The sequence below is a fragment of the Neolamprologus multifasciatus genome, chromosome 16 (genome assembly GCF_963576455.1).
Source record: "Neolamprologus multifasciatus chromosome 16, fNeoMul1.2, whole genome shotgun sequence".
Classification (NCBI taxonomy): Eukaryota; Metazoa; Chordata; class Actinopteri; order Cichliformes; family Cichlidae; genus Neolamprologus; species Neolamprologus multifasciatus.
Genome location: NC_140454.1, coordinates 14,601,356 through 14,620,567, shown reverse-complemented (window position 1 = coordinate 14,620,567; position 19,212 = coordinate 14,601,356). Strand labels below are relative to the sequence as shown.

Here is a 19,212-nt window from a genome sequence, read left to right as displayed (position 1 = left end):
TGCACGTTTTCACGGATACCCGCATGCGCTCAGGGACCTGGTCTGGTGATTGTGGAGCGTGTTGTGAGCTGTGGCTTATTTACATACTTAAACAGGCATCTTGTTTTCTTTACACAATAATCTTTGAATTGAACAGGCCATGGGCGGATCACCCAGCGGACCTGCGCAGTATAATCGCGGAAAACATCAACACTAGCCCTGAAAATTGCCCAGAGCCATTTATGCTGGTTTGACTCACCACTTAAAAGTCAAATAAAACAAAATATACCCAGAAGAATTTAGAAAAAATGCGTAACGTGTGACAACCATAGTCATCTTAATCGATGACTCAGGCACAGACTATTTCACAGAAATATCAGGAGAAATATTGTATTGCTATTTACTGGGGATTTATGAACTTGTATTGATGCTTTGTCTGCATGTGGTGCAGGAAAACATTGATTAGACCGTCTTATTTCAAAAACATATAAAGCATGAAAGCAACAGAAGAACAATGCAAAGACTTTTTCTTTTTCATATATTTGCTTACTATCTCTGGTATCATTGCTGTTTCTGTTTATTTATGGAAAAAGTAAACATGTAAATCAAGAACACATTTCCTTATATCCCCACCCCTTCCTGCATGTTGTCCATTGATCTATACCAGGATATATATCAAAATATACCAGGAGTATGACGGTTTTCATCCCACTTTGAATAACCTTATTCTATAGGGAAAAGAGTGAGCCTTTTCTAATTCTTAAATTAGACCTATATATATATATATATATATATATATATATATATATATATATATATATATATATATATATATATATATATATATATATATATATGTTGATTGCTTTTTTTATCATTTTATCCCTTCATCCAGAGTCATGGTGGGCTTGTGTATACCCCAGGTGTTGGTATTCTTGGACTGGCTGACAGTCCATCACAGGGCGAATATAAAGAAACAGACAACTACACACTCTCATATCTACAATTGTGGTCAGACATTTACATACATCGAACATGGGGATGAATGAGCTTTTACTGGCTTCTTTGAACTTTTCATTTTCCAGGGTAAAGCATACATCTTTATTGACTTTGAAAAAATAAAAATTGGCTACACGAGTTTGAATTGGTTTTTGGATTTTCTTGAATCCACACAGCATCAAAAGTCTTCAGCCCCAAATACATACACCCCCATTAATATTTGGTGAAATGTCCCTTAGCATCTTGCACCTTGACCAGATGCTTTTGATAGCCATAAGCAAGCTTGTGGTTGGATATTTGATCGCTCGTCAGAATTTATAGAGTTCATTTAAAATTATTGGTTTCCTGGGACGGACCTGGCTTTTAAGCATAGTCCACATATATTTAATAATTTTAAGGTCTTCTTAAGTAGTACAGATACTAGTGTTAAAAAAAATACCCCAGTAAAAGTAATGAAGCAACTTCTTTACTCAAGTGCAGGCTCTGAAGTGTACTCAAAGTAAGAAAGTAAAAGTTAATTTCCACCAGCTATTTTTGTGCAAAGCTCACCGAACATGTCATAAAATATATGATATTAGTATATAGGAAACAAACTTTATTTCAGTCTAAATTCAATTATAACAAAGGCACTACACATGAATCAGTTAAGTAAAACATGAGAAGAGAAAAAAATAAAAATAAAAAATAGCTCTATTTTCTGTTGCCTACATTGTGGAGGGTAATTTTGCCTCTGACCAGGAAAATGGGGAGGGGGAAGATGTTAAAGTGGCATTCAGCAGGTGGGAAACTCTAAAATCAGTTTTAGTGGCTTTAGTGACACAACTCAGAATAATTTCTATCGAGAGCTGCAGCAGATTTTCTTTGTGTACAGGCTGTGATCAGCTGACCTGTGCTGCTCTGAGGTTTACTGTGCTCACCTGAATTATGCAAATTCTCTAATTAAGATGAAGGAACTGACCTCCCAGCCCATTGTTTCTTCAGTGGTGCTAAGTTTCAGTCATTATGCAAATGCACTGTTTATAAGGTTGGGGAAACCTGCAGTCAGCTGAGACTGAAGAAGTCACTTGGATGAGTGACGAAACGTTTCTCCCACTGAAAACGCTACATCCAGATGAACAGAATCAACGTTTGGAGATTTACTTACCTGGATGATTGAGCATGCATCAAGACGCTCTCACCTGAATTTAACAAAATGTAAGCAGATGTTTCACAAGTCCTCCATAAGACACTATAAGGTTGGTATGAAGGTGGGATTCAGTAAATGAATCTAAGCAACATCTCTGCTACACTTGATGTGATCTAACTCTGACCATGAAACCACAGCCACTGTCCACCGGTCGCACACAGTCCTTTACTGTGAATAACCACAGTACTGCAAACTAACCTGTTTATCCTGCACTAATCTGCAGAGTCTTCTCATGCAGTCTTTAAATAGCACAGTTAGTATGCAACAGGTTGTTGTGCAGCACGTTTCAGTACATGAAAAAAAAAAACATGTCACACATAGAGACCCAATATCTAATTTTAAAACATGAGGACTTACATGTAAGCTTTACATTTACCACTGAGCAGTCCTTGCCTTTAATATGACCTCCTTTCTTCCTCTTTCTTTCTCCATCGTGGAGTGAAGTTAGGTCTCATTCCTGTGAATTACAGCAGCTGGACCTTTAAGCTAGCAACACACTGTGGGACAAACTGTAGACACAGTTTGTGTGTTTAATTATGTTTGTTGAGCTGATAGAAACGCTGCATTTAAAATGACCTGCCACTTAAAAAGCATCACTCCCTTTATGTTCTTCTAGCTACTCTTTTGTGGGGCTAGCTCAATGTTGAAGGCCTACAACTGCATCTTATGGACGGTGTTGTGCTAACTTTGCCTGTTTTGAAAATGTAAGGAATAGAAAGTACAGATATTTATTTAAAAATGCAGACAGTAAAAGTAAAAAGTTACCCAGAAACAAAATTACTCAAGTAAACTACAGATACCTGAAAATTCTACAGGGCAGTTTGAAGGCCGTTCCAAGATCCAGATCCATTCCAGATCCAGTGCGTTTGAGGTCACTGACCTGTTGTTTTTTTTACCCAACCATGTCCCAAGTTTAAATTGTCTAGCTGCTGACTTCATATACTTAATTATTCCATCCAGTTTGTGCACCGTACCAGTGTGACTGAGAGCAAAACAGCCCCACATCATGATGCTACAGTTTGAAACAAAGTTGGAAAGCCTCATTCATATTCCTTCAAACATACCTCTTGTAGCCAAGTAGCTCAATCTTTGCCTCATCTGACCATAAAACATTTCTTAAGAAGGCATTTCCATGTGGGCAGCTGCAAACTTCAGCTGAGCTTGAAGCAGGGCTGGACTGGGACAAAAAATCAGCCCGGGCATTTTGACTAGAGACTGGCCCACCAGGTATTATAGGAAAAACCATAAAGCCTTTGAATGAAAACAAACGTTGTTGTGACAGTGATGTACACTGTCTTGTTGGTACATATGTATCAATCTAATAAACTTAAACCTACACCATCCTCCCTATTCTGGTATTCTAAACAGTACTTAGCCGAAACCCAAAGACTGCTTGGTTGAGTTAACTTCCTGAACTATCTACAACATATGGTGGAAACCTGAAATTAAGACAGAGCAGACTAGAGGTAAGACATGACCATTACTGAATATTAAAAATAATAAATGACAGATTTAGTGATAATTTTCATAAACTATTTATTTACCACATCAATAAACAGCATGGCAGGGCAAAATATGTTTTCTAACATGGTGTGATGGCTGCAACTACAGCCCCACAGTGGTAATACCCACCATGTTTGTAGAGGCTTATAAGTAACATAACATTCACATTTGTCTTTCTTTAAATATAGGCATTAGTTTACAGGATAATAAATAACTGTTTTTTTGTTTAAAGTTAATTCACATATCCTCATGACACTGTATTCTAAAATAAGTGCGCACATTTTAGTTTACACTGTTATGTATGATTAATCTTTTGTTTTCCGAGTTACCTTAGTTGCAGCTGCTCCAGTCCCTTGATTGAGGAGCCAAGAGGTGGAAAAGGGGCAGAGCGAGTTTTAAAGGAACAATACAAATTGGTTCATGCCATAATTCGGGACCATGGGGGGGAATTGGAGTTCATTATGTTTGGTTTAGTTAGGTTTTGTGTATTTTACCCCTTTTTCTGTTTTTGTGGGCTGATCAGCCACTATTTAAGTTTCCCCTTTGTCTTGTTAAGTTAGGTCAGTTTGTTTGAGTTATCAGTACTTTGAGTAGAGTTTTGTTATTTTGACCTCTTTTATGGGCCCAAGATTTTGATTCTTTTGTCATGATTTAACTAATTATGTTCTTTTGGGTTAAATAAAAAATCATTTTTTTGGACGTTAACCTGTGTCTAATTTTCCTTCACTGCTCGGTCCATCACACATGGCAACCTTTTAAAAGTGAAAGGAGACAGAAAGACAGGTGAGAAAGAATAAAACTTAACAGACTTTTTGATGGCATTTTACACAAAGTACTAGTACAGTATCTAGAAAATGTGGGAAAATACTGGCATCATGTACAGTACTTTCTTCTGAAGAAATTATGTTGGGACCCTGAAAAAAAATTACTATGTACAATAATGGATTTCTATAAATTTGACATCAGATGAAAACTTTGGTTGTAAGATTCGGATAATTATTTGTTAAAAGATAGCAATTTTAAATGAGAATAAGAAAGAAAAGTATTTCTTTGTGCCCCCCTTTCCCTTTAATGCTCTACCTGGCCCCATGGCAAAACTTTGCTAGACCCGCCCCTGCACAGTTACCAGCTGTCAGCTACATAGAAAAGGATCCTGGTGTAAGTTGTCTCTCAGAAACAGTTCATAGCTTTCCTTCAACCCATTCATGTCACCTAAAAGGTGAACCTGTTTCTCCATCACCTGTTCAGTTTTGATGATTCAGTAAGGACATCTCCTGGTTTCTTCTTCATGTTTCCCTCTCACCAGATAACCAAACCGATATCATGACCAGCAGCTTTTACAGCTCCAACAAACATCAGCTGATACTAGAAAGTAATATTAAATAAATTCTAACAACAGCTTATCAAGTTTAAAGGCGCTGCTGCTGTTTAACCCGACCTCCACTAGTTTCCTCTTTCTGGCGCAAAGCGGGAGATAAACAAGCAAGAGAGACAGGAGAGAGGCGGCAGAAACGCGATCAGCTGATCATTGATCAGTTTCACGATTGAAGTAGCAGCAGGAGAGGGAGGGGGGAGAATGAGAGAAGAAGAGGCAGCTGACAGCGTAAAGACACAGAATAACTCCAGCTTTTTGTCTTTTTTTTATTGTAGCTGAAGTACGGGACAAATCGCATTTATTTTCATCTCAATACAAAACGCATAATATTAACTCTGAATACCAGAGGATTCCGTTTTTTACAGGATGGTAGGCAACTCTACTAACCAACCATATGAATAAAATAAAGTTCACCAATAACATCATATCACCCACCCAACTGTATAGAAACTCTGTCATGCTAGCTAGTACACAGTACAAGTTATTGTAACTGACTGTAAAAAGTTAGCACAACGAAAATAAACTACACCAAAACTTGGTTTATATCTGACCCAGATAGACTGCAGGTCATAACTTCTTACCTGAAGCTCATTTCACCTGACAGTCGGACCGGCAGCCGCCTTGGGTCTCTCCACCTCCGCCTCCCCGTTCCCCCATCCACCTGCTGGCCTCCACCTCTTGCTAATTTGCTAATTTTACTGAATCTGTGAAAGCTCCACCATAGCCACTACCAAACAATTGAATTATTTTTACACGTCTGCCAGCATCTGTCCAATCCGCCACCTTTCACTGTTTACTGTTACAGAAAAAAAGACAACAACAACAAAACATCGGCCCATTTAAAACGAAAAATTACCATCGGCCCACCGGGCAAATGCCCGGTATGCCCGATGGCCAGTCCAGCTATGGCTTGAAGGTGCTGATTTTGAAGCAGGGGCTTCTTTCTTGGTCTCAGTTCGTGATTTTGTACAACTTGCTTCACAATGGACAGTGAATCTGGTGTTCCGGAATTTTCCAATTTATGGCAGGTTTGAGCCTCGGTGCTTCTTGGGTGGTTCCTGAACATCATAACCAATTCCCTCTGCTCTGGGAGTGATAGTTTGGCGGCTCTTCCTCCAAACCTTGGCAAAGTGGTGACAAATCTGAAAAACTTGTACTTTCAGTTTTTTAAAATGGGTTAAAGTGGGTTAGTGTTATGCTTGTCATATGCTCATGCTACGTGCTGATTGTCCTTTTTTCTGTGAACTCACTGTAAAAAACCAAATTATTGTAACTGTTTATCTGGTACTTAATTACTTTGGTGTAGTATTAATTTTAATGGCAGGAGACTTAATCAATGTGAGGACCTGTAAAAAAAAAATCTATGCACTCCTTCACATTTTCCAAACCTGTCCAGTGGACTGGAGTGCAGCCTTTGCTGGGCCGATTCTGGCCCTCGAGCCGCATGTTTGACACCGCTAGCATATAGTATATAGGCAGCTCTGAAAAAACATTTTGTTTCAGCTGATTAATGTCAGGGCTCTGCGTGCGGGCAGGTGGAGATGTGGATCCAAGTGCAGGACTCAGAGACGGAAATGTAACTGAAAACCACAGCTTTATTGCTGGCATCAAACAAAAACATGAACTGAACGATGACACCGACAACTGAAACACACAGGCATAATTCTAAGGGTACGACGCGACAGGGAACACAGGAAAACACAGGGCTATACACAGGGTGGTAATCAGGGAATAGAATAATCCGTCATTCAAAAATAAACCAAAACATAACAACTCAAAATACTGGGTCAAACTGACCCAGAACCGTGACAATTAATCAGTAACAGAAAAATAAATAATTTACTTACTGAGAAATAATACCTTATTTGTCTTGGAAAGTTTTTGCTCTGGATTTATTTACCCTCATTCTTTCAGTTTGTTTTATTGTTCACAACTAGATTTCGACTTTACTTGAGTATTTTATACTTAATTTATTCTGACTCCTATTAAACCGTCAAACAGCACCAGCAGGAAAATGTTCACTAATAGAAGTAAATGGGTCATTCCTAGTATTTTGTGACATTCTAATGAGAGAATTTAGTGCATTTTGTGTCGGTATTAGTCAATACTTATCAACCCTCGTCTACCATAGAACACAATTATATGTGTCCAAAATATTTTTTTATAATAATCCCTCTGATTTTTAATTAAACATGTTTGTTCAGTTTTAGTTATCAATATGTTATAAAATTAAGACAATTTCCATTACAATTTCTTTGTTTATAATATTCTATACCAACAACTATTGTTGCTATCAATACAAACCAGGATGTATCAATTTTTTAAAAAATAGGTTATATCCATGAACTCCTTTCCATCCCTCCTGTTACTCTTACACAAGTCTTTCTGATCAGGTCAGTTAACTGTTCATCTAGTCATATAACTCACAGGAAGTAGTAAAATATTATTGAAGGGAGATCTGCAAGAGCCAGAGTAAGTATCAGTCTTTGCTCATCCTTCCTCCCCGCCATATTTCAGAATGGTTCACAGAGTTAGTAAAGTGCAAAATGTCCACTCTGTTGCATTTGTTTCCAGAATAAAGTGATCATATCTGATATGGTAGATACACTTAAAAAAAACCAAAAAAAACCCAACAAACCATCGTCTGTGTTACTGACGACCCGTGCCACTGTTTTGCACGGTAACAGAGTGGATGCACAGTAATAATCATAGTGGTCAATTGACATGCTCTGCACATTTTTGTGTGCATTTTTAATTTACTGATATTACAACATGTAGGAATTTAATTAAATGTTCAGTACATTCAAATAGTATTCATAGTTTGGTATCTAAATCATAATATTGTTGGACAGCGTAAAAGTGTAAATGAAAATAAAACATTCTAGCATGATGGCTGGGCTGTTACAATTCCCATTTCAGCTGGTTCAATTCAGTTCAGTTTTATTAAAGGTCAAAAGGTGTCCGAATAAAGCTACTTTCACTTATTCCCTTGTCACAGCATGAGTTTTCCACTGGACACCCTTCCTGGTGTAACCCCAAGGAAGATTTGTGTCTCTGACTAGAACTGAACCAGATACTTTTGTGCTTGCCAAGTCATTGTGTAATTCACTACACTATAGAGCCACATTCAATAATACAGGTGTCCAAATAATTCTGTTTAAAATGTTGCAAAAGCCAGATGTTGCAAGTGGAAAACATGTCGCATACCTTTCAATTGTACATTAAATGACTGAAATGGTAACTTGTAGATGAAATTAAAAGAAACAGAATGCAATCGCAAACCCATATTTTATCTATTTTAATACAACATAGAAAACATTAAATATATCAGCTAATTTTAAATGAAATGGCAGCAACAGATCTTAAAAAGCCAGGATGGGAACAACAGAAAGTTGGAAAAGAAAGTAGTAGTACAAATAATCAGATGATAGAACATTTTTCTGTGGGCAGCATGACAACTTCAAATTCAGCCGTGCCCCTTTTCATATAAGACTTGTTTGCAAGCAGCCTGTTAAAATACAGTGGGGCAAAAAAGTATTTAGTCAGCCACCGATTGTGCAAGTTCCCCCACTTAAAATGATGACAGAGGTCAGTAATTTGCACCAGAGGTACACTTCAACTGTGAGAGACAGAATGTGAAAAAAAAAAAAAAAAAAAAAAAAAAAAAAAAAATCCATGAATTCACATGGTAGGATTTGTAAAGAATTTATTCGTAAATCAGGGTGGAAAATAAGTATTTGGTCAATAACAAAAATACAACTCAATACTTTGTAACATAACCTTTGTTGGCAATAACAGAGGTCAAACGTTTACTATAGGTCTTTACCAGGTTTGCACACACAGTAGCTGGTATTTTGGCCCATTCCTCCATGCAGATCTTCTCAAGAGCAGTGATGTTTTGGGGCCGTCGCCGAGCAACACGGACTTTCAACTCCCGCCACAGATTTTCTATGGGGTTGAGGTCTGGAGACTGGCTAGGCCACTCCAGGAATTTCAAATGCTTCTTACGGAGCCACTCCTTTGTTGCCCGGGCGGTGTGTTTTGGATCATTGTCATGTTGGAAGACCCAGCCTCGTTTCATCTTCAAAGTTCTCACTGATGGAAGGAGGTTTTGGCTCAAAATCTCACCATACTTGGCCCCATTCATTCTGTCCTTAACACGGATCAGTCGTCCTGTCCCCTTGGCAGAAAAACAGCCCCATAGCATGATGTTTCCACCCCCATGCTTCACAGTAGGTATGGTGTTCTTGGGATGCAACTCAGTATTCTTCTTCCTCCAAACACGACGAGTTGAGTTTATACCAAAAAGTTCTACTTTGGTTTCATCTGACCACATGACATTCTCCCAATCCTCTGCTGTATCATCCATGTGCTCTCTGGCAAACTTCAGACGGGCCTGGACATGCACTGGCTTCAGCAGCGGAACACGTCTGGCACTGCGGGATTTGATTCCCTGCCGTTGTAGTGTGTTACTGATGGTGACCTTTGTTACTTTGGTCCCAGCTCTCTGCAGGTCATTCACCAGGTCCCCCCGTGTGGTTCTGGGATCTTTGCTCACCGTTCTCATGATTATTTTGACCCCACGGGATGAGATCTTGCGTGGAGCCCCAGATCGAGGGAGATTATCAGTGGTCTTGTATGTCTTCCATTTTCTGATGATTGCTCCCACAGTTGATTTTTTTCACACCAAGCTGCTTGCCTATTGTAGATTCACTCTTCCCAGTCTGGTGCAGGTCTACAATTCTTTTCCTGGTGTCCTTCGAAAGCTCTTTGGTCTTGGCCATGGCGGAGTTTGGAGTCTGACTGGTTGAGGCTGTGGACAGGTGTCTTTTATACAGATGATGAGGTCAAACAGGTGCCATTCATACAGGTAACGAGTGGGGGACAGAAAAGCTTCTTACAGAAGACGTTACAGGTCTGTGAGAGCCAGGGATTTTCCTTGTTTGAGGTGACCAAATACTTATTTTCCACCCTGATTTACGAATAAATTCTTTACAAATCCTACCATGTGAATTCATGGATTTTTTTTTCACATTCTGTCTCTCACAGTTGAAGTGTACCTCTGGTGCAAATTACTGACCTCTGTCATCATTTTAAGTGGGGGAACTTGCACAATCGGTGGCTGACTAAATACTTTTTTGCCCCACTGTAAATTTGCAGAATAAAGTCAGGGTCATTTTAACACTTATGTAAATATGAAAGTGATGGTACATTCAAAAGACTAATTATGAACATGAGAATGCTGTGTAGCAGCGGCCGGCATTACATGGAGAATTTGGACAAAATTAATTTAGCATTATTAATTTTATAGAACAATTCAGAATAAATTATTAAATCATGGAAATTAGTTTATTATTTGTCCCGTCCTACCTGAGCCTGCTTGTGCCACAGGATTCTTCCTGTTAAAGCTTTTTTCTTTCCCACTGCTGCAGAGTGTTTTTTTCATAGGGGCTTATATGATTGTTGGGATTTTCTCTGTATTATTGTTGGGTCTTCCTCTTACAATATTAAGCACCTTGAGGTAACTGTTGATGTGATTTTGTGCTATGTAAATAAAATTGAATTGAACTGAATTGAACTGAATTGAATGTATCATGAGAAAATAAACGTGGCAACCTGCAGGGCTCATGGTCCGACCACTGTACCTAAGCAAACTGAAACCAAACAACCTCTGGCTAAGCAGATAGCACAACATAGAAGAGCTAACTCATTAGGCCAGGCAGGGAGGAATGGTGGTTTCAGCAGGGAGTCAAGGAGGCCATTTATGTAAAAACTGAAAGACCTTCTCTGAATTGAGGAGGGGCCTAAGAGTTCATCTTTCACCATCTTACAATGCTGTGATTGCAGGAATTCCCTGACTCTCTGTGAATGGTACTCATGACCATTGATCAGTGGTCATTGATCGGTGGCCATTGATCAATGGTCACTAATCAATGGCCGTTGATCAATGACCACTAATCAGTGGTCATGAAAATTTGCAGAATTATGAGCATAAAACTGACCTCACAGCCTGTTGTTCCTCCAGTGGTCCTACTGTGAGTTGTTATGAAATGTACTGTTTATAAGGTTGGGGAAACCTGAAGTCAGCTGAGAGTGAAAAAGTCACTTGGATTTTGATGAAATACTTCTCCCACTGAAAACGCTACATCCGGGTGAACAGAATCAACTTTTTGTAGGAACTATTAGATTCTCTCACACATGAAATGACTAAAGCTAAACCTCAGTGGTTAAAGCTTTCAACCTCACACGTAAGAAAGGCTGAATACTTTAAGACTTCATCAGTCTGTAGGTCTGCATCATCAAGGGCTGCGTCTGAATGCCACAAAGCCTCTGACCGAGCACACTGTATTAAAGCGAAGGTCACTTCTTCCTCCCTGCACAAGTGCCTCATACAGTAATTTCTTTTTCAAGCAGCTTCAGCTTCAGCCAACACAAAAAGAGGTTAATTATTTGTTCAATTACATTCATTTGCTTTTTATGTTGGGTGTGCTAGAGTAGCTGCTAGATAATGCTTGTTATAAAATTTTCAATACAACACCGCATCCTGCAGGTCAAACTGAGCACAACAGCAGCTGCTGACAGACAATCTCGCTTTCCAGGAAGGTCAAAATTTAAAAATCCATCCAGTTTTGTAAGTTAATAATACTGAAACACTTGAGAGAGACACATGAAGTTTTTTTGTTGTTTTCTGTTGTTTTGTTTACATCTGTCCATCTGTCTGTATGTTAAATTGAATATAAGCTCTTTTTCATGTGTATTCCCTGCTTATCACTTTCAGCTCTAGTTTCTAGGTTTAATCAAAAGCGAAACAGATCAGTGATTGGAGCAGAGATGACATGTGACTTGTAGCTGCTAATTTATTACCTGGAAGAGTCAACTTCTTTACACCAGGGAGTTCACCGTGAAGGTTAGGCGGATTCTCGCTCTTGGACTGAAAGCATAAACTTTCAAATTTTTTAAAAGTGTTTCTGGATTTTTAAAAATTCGCTTTTATAATCGACGATGGACAGGCAGCTTGTATGGGCAAAGCTGTTTCTGATACTCACAGGTACGCTTTATACTTTATGTTTTTTCGCTTCTGTGAAAACCATTGCCACACCTTTATGGTATTATCGCCTGTGTTAATCATTAACCCAACTTCTTGCTACTCACCTGGAACAGGATATCGTTTTACTCAGAGGAGACATTCAGATTTTTCTTTTCGACAGCTGCCTTGAAATAAATGTAAAAGTTTGAGTTGGTCATATTCATGAAACTAGTTTTTAAAGTGATTATTAAAGAAGCACAAGAAACTAAAAGACACTGGTCATTCCTTTTTATTCCAGTGCTGTCCTGCTGCAAGAGTATTCAGGTGTCCATTCCAAAAAATGAATATGAGGCTGAAAAAGGAGGCAGCATTGACTTGACCTGCTCCTGGGTCCCTGCAAATCCCTCATTGACCGACTATATACTCACATGGGAAGTCTTCCCAGAAATTACTGGAGACCCAATGGTAAGAAGGAAAATTACTGCACTAAATATTAAATATATGTTTATGTAGACCCTTACTGATTTTACTCAAGATTTCGGGCTGTTTTGGGATTATAGTATTAATATATAATATAATATAGCATATAGTATAGTATTAAATGTGCTGTAGTCTTAAAACAGACAGTTACAGTTTTAATAAAATAGAATTTCTATGAAAAGAAAAGTGTGTTCTACACTTTGCTTGAATGTAAAATGGTTCCTTCCTACGCATACTGTAATGATTTTTTCCCAGTGGATAACGAACAGGTGAATGACTCATGTATGGTTTCATGTGTACAAACTACTCCTTCACCTATCAGATAACCCAGAAACAGGATTAAGTCTACATAGAGCTTTTATTTGCCCAAGCTGGTAGTTTCTAGTTCCAGGTTGTTCCTAAAACAGTGCGTTTTACCTGTATAGAATAAAATCATACATATGCCTCATTTGCATATGAGGCCCGTAAAGGGCTTTACGGGCTGTTCTGCAGATAACCCACTCTGTCTTGTAATATTTACAAATATTACTTCCATAATTAAACTAAGCAGATATCTTATGCTTGTTTTTATTTTTCTCAAGAAACGTGTGGCTACTGCATGGTATGGCAAACCGGTTGAAATTTCCCCAGCTTATGAAGGCAGAGCATCCTTGGACGTTGACCCTAACACTCGAGTGAGCACACTGCATTTAACACAGCTCACCATGCAGGAAAACTGCCATTTCCAGTGCAGTGTCCTTATATATGGTGACGATGATGGAACAACACGTACCACCACCTCCCTTGTGGTCCTGGGTGAGAATTGGCAAACTGATAGATTAGCCTCTTACACTCCAAAATACAATCTCAGAAAACTGTTGTTTATGCTAACTGTTTTTATCTTGTAGTCCCTCCCTCTCCACCAATCTGCAAGCTTCAGGGAAGTGCAGAATATTTTCAAAATGTTACACTCACCTGTTTGTCTGAGGAGGCATCCCCAGCACCCACCTACGGCTGGAAGAGCTTTAGCGTCGACAACAGTCCCAGACAATTTCCACCTAAAGCAACGCAAAGTATGCTCTTCTACTAGCAATATGTCACTTTCAAGTGCTCTGTGTAAATACAGAAGATTGGGAAAAAAAGGCATTACTCGGCACTGTTTCAGCTAATCTTTGTCATTATGTTTCAGAGGATGGAGTCCTATCTCTCTTCAATATAACAAGGGAGACATCTGGGTACTATATTTGCACATCACAAAATCGAATTGGTTCTGCCAGCTGCAACTTTACTTTGGCTGTGATGCCTGGTGAGCATTCCAACTTCTTTTAATTCAGTTTTGCAGTTTCCACTTCTCTTCATTTACACCAGCCGCAACAGTTGACTGTTTTGGAACAATGTTTCTTACAAACTCATTGTAGATACCAAGATGACATCTTAGTTGCAAATGTAGTATTTACCTTCTAAATGGGGGGCTGGGGATTGTTATGTAGAGCTGAGTTGAGATTTTTGGTTATTACCTCAAAATTCAGACACATATAATTCGAACATAAATAAATAAGTCAGAATTTCATGATACCTAGTTAGCTGAAATTGCGAGATACTAACCCCAAAATGCTGATATATGACAAAATAAACGAAACAAAAATGGAAGCGCTTTAAGCCTGCATTCCTTTTAATGGCCACCAGGGGGCAATAGCTGTGGTTAATAAAAATCTTCAGGTCCTATTGAGGTCTATGAGAAAGCAGCTTTTCGCTTGACCTTTGTAAACACTTTCCTGATGTGTTTATGGTCTCGGTCCCTCATTTTGGATCATATTAAAGAAAACATTGAGCCATTTTGTAAACTTTGTCCAGTCTTAGTTTCAAAGAGTCTTAGTTTTTTTGGGGTACGTTCATTGGCTAACAAGCCATCACAGTGAGTGCAGAGTTCTCATTACATTATAAAAAGAAGCAGCTTGTCTGAGGACTGCTACTATATTGACATATTGGTCATCATTTTATTATTTTACGATGACCATGTGATTTAAATTGCCTGACATAATAATTTAAATAATTGCAATTGAAATCCACCTTCTCCAAAACATAACTTGACAAACAGAAATAGCTCAAAGTTAAGCTTTAAACCCTGGATGAAAGGTTTAACCCTGACTTAAGTATATTAACTTACTTTTTTTCTCCAGCCAGCATGAAAATTGGGTCCACAGCAGCTATAATAGGAGGAGTCCTCGCAGGGCTCCTGGTGGTGGGGATTCTCATCTTCTGTCTTTGTCGGAGAAGGAGCAAGAAGAATAAATATCCTGAGGGGTACGTACTGTGTGTTCTGGATTTTTCTATCATTGTAAATTGTTTTAAACAATTTTTGATTAAAACAATTATTGAAAGTATCTCAGTCAATCAACCATCTAGCTCCTTCATGTGTTTGTCTCCTAGTTCCCCCGAAGAAATGAGGTATTACGACCAAGATGCTGCTGAAGGTGAAGAACCATACTCGGACGACAAGTCAAACAGCGAGAAAAAACAGGCCACCCAGAATGAGGATAATGATGTGGCACCTCAAAAAATTTCCAGAGTTGAAGAAGTTGTGCAGAAGTTTGCAGATGATCAGTACAGTTACAATAGCAGCAAAGAAAGGTATGAAGGCAAGGGCAGTGATATAGACTCTCACCGGTACCAGGACGACCAGCGTGACCATTATGGTGGTAACCGGGATCGCCTTGATGATCAACGCGAACGTTACGGTGGTAGTAGAGATCGCCTCGATGATCAACGTGATCGTTACGGTGGTAGTAGAGATCGCCTCGATGATCAACGTGATCGTTACGGTGGTAGTCGAGATCGCCTCGATGATCAGTGCGATCGTTACGGTGGTAGCCGGGATCGCCTTGATGATCACCGCGAACGTTACGGTGGTAGCCGGGATCGCCTGGATGATCAACGTGAACGCTATGGTGGAAGTCGTGATCGCCTTGATGATCGCCGTGACTATTATCGCGGTAGCCGAGATCGCCTTGGCGATTACAGTCGAGATGACCGCGGTGATCGCTATGGTGGTAGCCGAGATCGACTTGATTACAGTGACAGAAACCAGTAAAAATCTTTTACTGCTTAAGTGAAACCTGCAAAATGAATTAATGTCTTTTGCCTTGTCTCCCTCCCCTCAGCCCCAGCTGGTTTCTTCCTATTAAAAGGGAGTTTTTCCTTCCCACTGTTGCCAAAGTCCTTTTTCATAGGGGGTAATCTGATTGTTGGATTTTCTCTGTATTATTGTAAGGTCTTTACCCTACAATGTTAAGCGCCTTGAGAAGACTGTTGTTGTGATTTGGTGCTATTTCAATAAAATAAAACTGAATTGAATCCATCATGAAAAAATAGAAATAGCAACCTGGAAAGCTCACAAAACACGTACAAACTCCGAAACACGTACAAAGTCCAAAGCACGTACAAATTCTAAAGCATGTGCAAATTCCGAAGAATGTGGAAACTCCAAAGCATGCACAAACTCCAAAACAAATGCAAACTCCAAAACACAACGGAAGTGCTCCAGGACGCTAGGGGCAGTGTTGAGCTTCTTTATGAGCAAAGCACACTGACTGCTAGCTAACGTCAGATTTGACTCCACCATAAACCAAGCATTCATAGTAGGGATGCACCAATACCACTTTTTTGGAAACGAGTACGAGTACGAGTACTTGCATTTCAGTACTCGCCGATACCGAGTAAAACATGATTTAAATTTACAGGTAACAGCTTTAGTCCTATAATTTAACAAAAAAAACAACAACAAGGGACTGGTTTGGAATTAAGAACATTTATTTATAATGAAAAGCGTGTTGAATGCAACATATTACAGAATAAATAATTATAAAAAACAAAATTTAATTTTAAATTTGTTCGTCTGTTTCTCTGTTTAGAAGTCTCACTAGCACAGTCACAGCTGGGATGACATCAGAGGCTAGTGCGTCGTAGCTGCTCACTTTTTTAGTTAGTTCCTCAAAGGGGGCTAGGATGGCAACAGTCGTCTCCATAAGAGCCCATTGGTGAGCGGTGAGAGTCAGGGAGTTCATGCTCGGACACACGCCCAGCACTCGCTTTTGCTCAATGAGGGACTGGAGCATGTGATACGTGCTGTTCCAGCGCATCTGTACGTCCTGCTGCAGTCTCTTTATTGGCTGGTTGAGCTGTCCCTGAATGTCCTCGAGGCGGGAGTAGGCTAAGGCGGAATGTTTAAAATGCCCAACTATTTTCCGTCCCACTGCTATAGCATCAGCTATGCTCCTCTGTGCTAATAAGCATGGGTAAATAAGCATGGGTAAACTCTTTGTACTCGTTGTCATGTTGGGATTTTGGTGCTTGATTAAATTACTTGTGTTAAATGCCCTACCTTTTGAGCCTCCTCTGGACAATTTCGCTGAGCACAATTTGCAGACCGCCTTTGTTTTGGCGTCTTCATTCACTTTGAAATAGTTCCACATGGCTTCTCTCAGCTCTGAGCTGCAGCCGGGGCCGGGGGGCGGGCACTCTGGGCCTGGGGGCGGGGACTCGGGGCCTGGGGGCGGGCACTCTGCGCCTGTGATTAACCCCTTACATGCTGCTCAAACATAGACAGGTCTCAGACCGTGGTATCAGTCCCCGGTATCGGGACTACTCGGGAGTACGAGTACTTTAGAAAATGTGGTATCGAGGCCGATACCCGATACCAGTATCGGTGCATCCCTAATTAATAGTAATTAAAAATAAATCAAACGAACAACAGTTTGCATATTACCTTTCCTGTAAAGCGTGGTTGTTCTGTTCAGGTGTTTATCCTATCCTACTCCATGTGTTTGCAACAAACTTGCAAATCAAGCTCAACACTGCCCCTAGTGTCCTGGAGCACTTCCGTTGTGTTTAGGAGTTTGCATTTGTTTGGGAGTTTTTACGTGCTTTTTGGAGTTTGTACGTGCTTTGGGGTTTGTACGTGCTTTTTGGAGTTTGTACGTGCTTTGGAGTTTGTACGTGCTTTGGAGTTTGTACATGCTTTTTAAAGTTTGTACGTGTTTTGGAGTTTGTATGTGCTACCACCATAGGTATTTGAGCCAACTCAACATACATTACACTGATGGAAGTAATTAAATTGAATTTTGATTGCTACAAAACTGTGCAAAAGTCTTGAATCACCCCTTGTTCTCCCCCTGAAGGGAGAGAGTATGTAATCGAGTTCGCTTGTCTGTTTGTCTCCGTGTTAGCAGTCTATTGCCAAAGTTGTAAAGATATAATCTTTTTTTTTTATGGATCATCTTCAAACTTCGCAACAATATACTAGGCCAACAAAAAGCACCTAACTCACAGATTAATCCAAAGGGAAAATTATAAATGGATTGTGTAACGCCTTTCTACTCATCAGAGCAAGTGCTTTTTTACTACAATTTTCATTAACACACATTCCGGAAAGTTAGAAAGAGCGATTTCTAACATTCACCCATATTTACTCAAATTCCAATGCATACATCAGAGACAACTGAAGAGTCGGGAAGAGTCAGGTATCGATCCATTGTCCTTCTAATCAGTAGATGACTAATTCCATCATCTGAGCAACAGCCGTCCCAGTGTGTTGGCTGCAGGCAACTTAGCAAAGAGCCAATTTGAAATTGCATCTTTGGGCACTTTGTTACTAGCAGGCTGTAAAAAAACAAAAGAAAAAGAAAACATAATTTGATTCCATTAGTTTTCTGTATTAACTGGAACTTTAGACCTTATTGCTAACTCCGTGACTGAACAAATTTCAGTAAGTTTGTTTTACACAACTTTGCTGTAATACACCATCACATGATCAGATTTTCTTGAAGGACATTGATTTGCTGTGAACATGGCATATATAACAAAAGTATTAGTGTTAATTTTCACAAAAAGTTTGATTAATCCTTGAATCCCATGTTCAATTTTATCATAAATGTTAGTTTGTTGTTATTGATACATTTACTGCCATTATTGGTCAGTTTGTGCATTTTTTACTTTCTTTTCACAATGCAAAATGTGTTGTTTTTGTATTTTGAGTTTTGAGTTCAGCTCCTTTTTATGCTTGAGATGAAAGTGTATGCTGTTAGCTATTTTTCTAACAAAAATTACTAATTTGTTGTTTCTTCTTGTTCATTATTTTAAACTAAAAAGGCTGTTTTATAGTGTTATATAAAACCAAAAATTGTGATTCGACTGTTTTGCTCAACTTTTGTATTGTGTCAGAAAATAAAATCATTAGCAAACTATATACTGTGGGATGGCTTTTTTTGTTCACAAACTGAGCTCGTGAATCTTAATATTACATGTGTTTATGCAACACTAAATAAAATCAAGTATACACAGAAAACATTGATATTGTGTGTTTCCCTATTGCATATGTTCGGCCCTGCCGAGTAGTTGGTTAAAAAAAGGTTTATTTCTCAAGGCTTTGTGTGTACACATAATAGCTCATAGCTATAAAAGCCATTTTAAACCAAAGCAAAAATACTGACCAGGTCTTTCAGCTACAGCATCCTGTGATGCTAGAGATGAATGTGACTCTCTAGACCCTATTGTATTCACACATTCAAAGTTGAGTCATTTCATTGCTTCATCTGCCTTTGTTGGGCTAAAGAAACCAAGTGATTTGTATGGTGGGTCTAACGGTGTTGCCAGCGACATAATTCTCATTCTTTGGACTTTTTGTGA

The 19,212-nt window shown here is 39.1% G+C and overlaps 1 protein-coding gene across 1 annotated transcript; it reads left to right on the top strand.

Moving 5' to 3' along the window:
• The first annotated feature begins 11,976 nt into the window (after positions 1 to 11,976).
• LOC146500461 (V-set and immunoglobulin domain-containing protein 2-like) lies at positions 11,977 to 17,022 on the top strand. Its single transcript, XM_085136345.1, has 7 exons — positions 11,977 to 12,090; positions 12,368 to 12,534; positions 13,131 to 13,344; positions 13,437 to 13,601; positions 13,718 to 13,834; positions 14,709 to 14,832; positions 14,959 to 17,022. The coding sequence occupies exons 1-7, from the start codon at positions 12,045 to 12,047 to the stop codon at positions 15,617 to 15,619; spliced, it is 1,494 nt and encodes a 497-aa protein (XP_084992471.1). The 5' UTR covers positions 11,977 to 12,044; the 3' UTR covers positions 15,620 to 17,022.
• Positions 17,023 to 19,212: the final 2,190 nt, after the last annotated feature.